Below are 6,799 nucleotides of genomic sequence, written 5' to 3'. Positions count from 1 at the left end.
CGAATACAAAGCAGTAACTAACACTGTTTGTGAACTTATTTGGCTGCAATCTCTTTTAAAAGAACTTAGTATATTTCTTAAGAATCCACCCACTTTATGCTGTGACAATTTGGGTGCTACTTACTTAACTACTTAACTCTCAATCCTATTATGCATGATCACATTAAATATGTTGAGCTCGATTATCATTTTGTTAGAGATCGTGTGGCAGCTAAATCCCTACAAGTTTCTTTTGTGTCTAGTAAGGACCAACGTGCAAATGTTTTCACAAAGCCTTTATTCAGCTCATTTTACTCAATTACGATCAAGCCTCACAATTTGCCCCAAGGTGCTTCAATCATGGGGGACTGTTAAGGTAGTTGAAATACCAGCTCAACAGGAAAGGCTCGAATATGGTCTAGAAGACTCTGGGCGCATTCTACTTTAACGGAATTGGTGCAAATAGTCCCAAGTTTGTTTGTAAATTTCAAATGAAATTCTCTGTAAATGTCATTTCCATTTTCTTGAGATATACTGTATAAATAGGACCTACGAGTCATTGTAAAAGATATACAAATTATATGCAAATTCTGAGAATATGAAAATGTCATTGAAGACTTTTCCTATACACTTGCTCTACCTTCTCTTTCCTTCTCTTTAATGATCAGACGGAAAATTTGATATTTTCTCCTTATTTTGCTCATGTTAAACCGATGGGGGAAGAAGCGTGGGGAAGAGTCGAAGACTGGCTTGTGTGAGGAGAATGAAAGAAAAAAGGCATACTGACTTTAACTTGCACGATGAAAAGGAAAGAAAAAAATGCATGGTAGGGTGATTTGGATTAGAGATGAGATGGTTTGTGAATAATAGAATAAAATATTATTATAATATTATTTTTTAATATTATTATTGTTTTGAGATTTGAAAAAATTGTATTGTTTATTATATTTTGTGTAAAAATTTAAAAAACTTATAATAATGAAATGAGATGAATTAAAGTGAGTTTTGAATCCAAACCGTTTTTGGCTAAGCCAACGAAGAGTGCTTATACCATTTCTACACGTTGACAGATATTGATAGCCCTGATTATGAATGGATCGAATTATGGCAATCCTATTCAAGGAGACAGAAATTTCCAAAACTACTCTCCACCTTTCCGCAACACTACTCTTGGAAATTTCTAGTGGGTCAATATTGGTGGTCCATTTTGGAGGAGAACTTATTCACTAAAATATTCCATTGTGTAGGGATAGACAGCAATTCCGTGAGCCGCTTGCCTCTGATCTATATATAAGAGGCAGTAAGAGTATGTTGTGAAATGCCAATTACTATATTGTTTAGTTATTTCATTCCCTCTCCTCTATGGCTTCAATATATACAATGAGGAATAGAACTTTTATTACTGCCATGTCGATGTTGCTACTTCTTCAGCTGTTGTGTAGCCTACAGAATATGGGTCTCTCTCTCTCTCTCTCTCTCTCTCTCTCTCTCTGTGCGCGCGCTTGTGTTATATATGCATGATTACCAGATATAGTAGTACATGTTGCAAGATTGCTTTCTTTGAAACTCATTGAATCTTTGGTCAATACAATACAGATGCACAATCCATCGGTGTTTGCTACGGAGGAAGTGGCAATGCAAACAATTTACCACCTGAGTCGGAAGCTGTAAGTCTCTGCAAAACACATGGCATTGGAAAGATGCGCATTTACTCTCCATATCCACAAATTCTTCAACCCCTTGGAGACTCGAACATAGAACTCATGGTTGGAGTCCCTAAGGACACCTTTCAAGACCTTGCCGACCCTTCAGCTGCAGCTGATTGGGTCCAGATGAATGTAAAAAGCTATTCTTCCAATGTCAAGCTCAAGTACATTGCTGTTGGAAACGAATTAGATCCAACAGCTCATTTTGTTCTACCGTGTGATTCATTCCAGAGGAATAAAAAAAACAATTCCTCCAATGTCAAGTTCATGTACATTAGCGTTGGAAACGACATAGATCCAACGGATGCAGCAGCTCAGTTTGTTCTTCCCGTAATGCAAAACATTTACAAAGCAATTGCTGATGCTGGTCTGCAAAACCAAATCAAGGTCTCAACGGCGGTGAGCACAAATTTGTTGGGTGTTTTTGATCCTCCATCGGCAGCTGCTTTCAGTGACAAGGCAAGGACATTCATCGAGCCAATCATTAGTTTCCTGGTCAGTACTGGGGCACCACTCCTTGCCAACATCTACCCTTATTTCAGAGTTAAATACAACAACCAATCACTACCCTATGCCTTATTTACTGCAACAGATGTTGTCGTGCAAGATGGCAAGCTAGAGTACAGAAATCTCTTTGATGCCTTGATGGATGCTTTGTATTATGCTATTGAGAAAATAAATGAAGGAAGTTTGGAAATTGTGGTGTCAGAGAGTGGCTGGCCATCTGCTGGTGGTGCTGTGGAAACTATTGAGAATGCAGGCACTTATTATAGGAATTTGGTTAATCATGTGAAAGGAGGGACTCCAAAAAGGCCAGGAAAGGCCATAGAAACTTATTTGCTTGGCTTGTTTGATGAGAACCTCAAGGAAAAGGACGTTGATAGACACTTTGGCCTATTCTATGGCAATAAAACGGCAAAGTATAGTATGAGTTTCACTTGAAAGGAAGAAACTTACTGTCTCTTGTAATATATACCTTGCATGTATGGGTGCAAATATTAAGAGTGGCTTCTGCCTTTAAATTATGAAATGCTTAATTAACCGAATGAACTCGATCCAAATAAGCCAGAAATCCCTTCAGCTGGATTTGCAGGCTAGTTACATGAGGAAAAGGTTGCAGCCGTGTTCAACTTGCTAAAATTTATCTGCCTTGAATGGGACCTAATTGTGTTGAGCTGTGTGCCTGATTACTTGGGTTTTACGTCTCTTTTATTTTGTTTAGTTACTGGTTAGACTTTTTGGTGACTATCTTTGTGTTTTTTATTAGAATAAATATAGATAGAAATTATTATTAAGAATATCTATTTTGTATAAAAAATTATATTCATAAGCCTCATACACAACATATTATCTTTTTTATAATTTCTTTAATTTTATTCTCTTATCAAATATGTGATATGTAGATTATGAGTAGAATAATTCAATTATTTTAAGAATAATAAAACCAAAAAAAACTTTAAAAAAATTTAAAAAAATTTAAAAAAAATAAAAAAAATCTTGATGTGTGGTGTATGGGCTTATGAATAGCAATGCTCATTTTGCATACATAATGTGGTATCATTTAGACTACACATCTTTTCAAATGAATGTTGAAAATAATTAACTAGAAGTAACTACGCAGTGAATGCAAAATATGTACTATTATAATAATTTCTCTCTAATATTACTCTTTTTATTAAAAAAACATTTTTTTGGTAATTTTGAACTTGTCTAGAAAAAAGGACCTAAAGTGGCAGAAGTTAATGGGTGATTACAACTGGGTCAGTCTTTGCTGCTGGACTTTTCCAAGAGAAACTGGGTCAGCCTTTCAGTCGTCGGCAATAATTCCTAACTCGACCATGACCTTGACCAATTTACAACAGGGTTAGTTCGGTTGAATTGAATGCAACTCAAATTATGTAAACGTTTGTGGTCAAGGATCTTGATCTTTACATAATTAGAGATATCTGTGCTGAGCAATAGAGCTGGTTTCTTGGTTTTCTCATTTGCTTTTCCCATGGTTGGCTTACTCGACTCAAAAGATAGCAAAGCTCTTATGGCTCCCATATTCCTACTTCTTGGTTTTCTGATATGGAGCCTAGAATTAACAGGTCTACTCTCTCTCTCTCTCTCTCTCTCTCTCTCTCTCTGCATTTGTACTGCATGCACAATTTCATAGTTTAATCTTTGGAGACTCTGTCTTGGTTTTGAGATGTGATGATCGAAAAAATTTACACGCGTACTCTTTGGTATTTACCAGTAAGTTCGATAGAGGGGGAGGCACGTTCAATAGCAACCTATTTAAGAAAATGGCTCCAATTATCTCCCATTTGAGTGGGGCTAGCTCATTCGTTTTCAGTTTTTCACCTAAAAAGCTGCTCTTGCAATAGATAGAGATATAAAGACGGTGCGTTTCTCAGGTGAGGTCAAACGACCAAGTGATCAACCCAATTCTGTGTAAATTTTATTCCTATAATTTGAGATGGGCCTCCTCATCTTATCGAAGAATGCTTGTTTTGTAGTGATCAAAGCCATATAATTTAGGGCGATATGATTGCCAGGGGGACATATTCACTAGCAATCTAATAATGAGGGTTTAAAGTGTACTGTTGAGATAGGTCTCTTTGTCCTTATATGTAGAAAGCAGCATTTGGTTGAAGAGCCAGATTGACAAATATATAAATGTATTCCCAGGTGATGAGGAAAAAAGAAAAAAAATTTACCAGTGAGTTCGGACATTCACTTTCTTTAACTCCCTACATGACTCTTTTGATAAGAAATTCTAGGTCAGTTGAACTCAGAATAGGTGTGTGGATCTCTGTTTTTTTTTTTTTTATGCTTTGAAAAAAATTTGTTAAGACCTGCATGGCACAGACTGGATTTAGTTTGTTGTTCTATAACTGTTTGGAACTGATAGAATTAACACGATTTCAGAATTGGCTGCCATAAAAAAAGCACTTCACTCACATTCAGTTTAACCGGAGAATGGTTACTTCTCATTTCAGGCTTTGTTCTTAAAATCTTTCTGGACGCATAATGACATGAACATTAATTTTAACTAAAAAGAAATAATCATCCCGTTATTTAATTTGCCTTTCCCACATGCCTGATTATGCCACAACTCATCAAGAGTATTGGGTTGAGGTTTACTCCCACCTGATTTGGCGGTTGAAAGATTATGAGATGTTTGTTTGAATCTTCATGGATACCACACCAAAGAGATTATATTTAAACAAATGAAGAGATGATAAAACTCGTCATATTTTGGCCTAATTTTGATGAAGGTGCACAATCTGTTGGTGTATGTTATGGAAAAAATGGCAATAATCTACCAGCTGATGGAGAAGTCATAGAACTATATAGAAGCAATGGCATTGGAAGAATGCGGATATATGAACCAGATCGATCAATTCTCGATGCCCTTAGAGGATCAAACATAGAACTCATCATTGGCATATCTAACAACAACCTTGAAGCCCTCACTGATGCTGCAGCTGCAACAAATTGGGTCGAGAAGAACGTCAGAAACTACTGGCCGGAAATAAAGTTTCGATACATTGCTGTTGGGAACGAAGTACATCCTAATGAAAATGAAGCCCAATTTGTTCTACCTGCCATGCAAAACATTCTTAATGCAACTGCATCTGCCAATTTGCATGACCGAATAAAGGTGTCAACAGCCATAGACACAACTTTGCTGGGAAATTCCTACCCTCCATCAGTAGGCTCATTCAGTGACTCTGCAAGTTCATATATAAACCCAATCATCAAATTCCTTGTCAAGAATGGTGCACCACTTCTAGCCAATTTGTACCCCTACTTTAGCTATATAAATAACCCTCAAGCCATCAGCCTTCCATATGCCTTATTTACTTCACAAAGCGTTGTGATGATGGATGGTAATCATGGATACAGGAATCTCTTTGATGCAATGTTGGATTCTCTGTACTCTGCTCTTGAGAGAGCCGGTGCACCTGATTTGCAGATTGTAGTATCAGAGAGCGGTTGGCCATCAGAAGGTGGTGCTACAGCTTCAATTCAAAATGCTGGCACTTACTACAAGAATTTGATTAATCATGTGAAGGGTGGGACTCCAAAGAGGCCTGGACAAGCAATAGAAACATATTTGTTCGCCATGTTTGATGAAAACCAGAAGAGTGCGGCCACAGCAATTGAAAGACATTTTGGTCTCTTCTTACCTGACAAACAACCCAAGTACCAAATCAGTTTTGGCAATAGTATTTTCTGCGTGGGAAGAGGAATCTTTGTGAGTATACTATAGCCACATAGATACATGTTTTCTGTATACGAGTATGTGCTAGGTTTTTTTTTTAAATGAAAAAAATGAATTGGTCTTAAGTTTAAATCCATGATGAGTTCTAAACCATAACAATGTCAAAACATCATATGTCCATATGATCATCTCATAAAAGGAACTTTTATTTCAAGTTTCCTACGAAGACACTGAACACTTGGTGTTTGTAAAAATGTCTCTTGCACCGTGAGAGCGTTGAGAGCCTTTTTATTCATATTTATAGATATTAGCTACAAGATGTATAATAGGAAAGGGAGTATATTACTGTTCGAAGATTATTATGTACCAGGAAATAATCAATATTAATGGAGTATGATACATGTTTAGGAAGGTTTGCCATTAGCCATTGTAGAGAGATCTTGGGACTCATAGCTGTTGCTAGGTGGATATGGGAAGTTTTGCCGCTTTTGTCTCTCCTTGATTGTGGTTAATATCCCAGTTTGCTATGATAAATTGTAAGGTTTGTTTCTTGTAGCAGCGTAGGTTTTAAGACTGCCTGACTAATTCCAAAATTGAAGAACTGTAAGTAAAAAGAGAGGAGAGATAGCCAGTAGAATAGAAAGGGACTTGTAAAGTATTTGGATTTTTTGAGCTTTGTACTGTTTGTTTCACATGGATATGTAGTATGTTTGTGCTTTGACATATGAGATTTTGAGAACTTCAAGAGCCCCTATTAAAAAGCATTCCAGATTTAACTCAAAGTTCATTTTGATTGATTTTTAAGAGAGAACCGTTTAGAACTCAGAAGGAATAGTTTTGGGAGACTAAAAATTAATTTTGGGAGACACTTATACAAAATACTAATTCCTATGGAAGTTCC

At 36.6% G+C, this 6,799-nt stretch overlaps 2 protein-coding genes across 2 annotated transcripts; both read left to right on the top strand.

Moving 5' to 3' along the window:
- The first annotated feature begins 1,299 nt into the window (after nt 1-1,299).
- LOC108994640 (glucan endo-1,3-beta-glucosidase-like) lies at nt 1,300-2,832 on the top strand. Its single transcript, XM_018969927.2, has 2 exons — nt 1,300-1,435; nt 1,576-2,832. Exons 1-2 carry the CDS (start codon nt 1,342-1,344, stop codon nt 2,625-2,627), a joined length of 1,146 nt encoding a protein of 381 aa, XP_018825472.1. The 5' UTR covers nt 1,300-1,341; the 3' UTR covers nt 2,628-2,832.
- A 611-nt stretch (nt 2,833-3,443) lies between these two features.
- LOC108994664 (glucan endo-1,3-beta-glucosidase-like) lies at nt 3,444-6,309 on the top strand. Its single transcript, XM_018969968.2, has 2 exons — nt 3,444-3,775; nt 4,949-6,309. The coding sequence occupies exons 1-2, from the start codon at nt 3,682-3,684 to the stop codon at nt 5,944-5,946; spliced, it is 1,092 nt and encodes a 363-aa protein (XP_018825513.1). The 5' UTR covers nt 3,444-3,681; the 3' UTR covers nt 5,947-6,309.
- Nucleotides 6,310-6,799: the final 490 nt, after the last annotated feature.

This window comes from Juglans regia, chromosome 14 (genome assembly GCF_001411555.2).
Source record: "Juglans regia cultivar Chandler chromosome 14, Walnut 2.0, whole genome shotgun sequence".
Taxonomy (NCBI): Eukaryota; Viridiplantae; Streptophyta; class Magnoliopsida; order Fagales; family Juglandaceae; genus Juglans; species Juglans regia.
The sequence above is the reverse complement of the archived record's forward strand: the minus strand, read 5'-3'. Positions and strand labels throughout refer to the sequence as shown.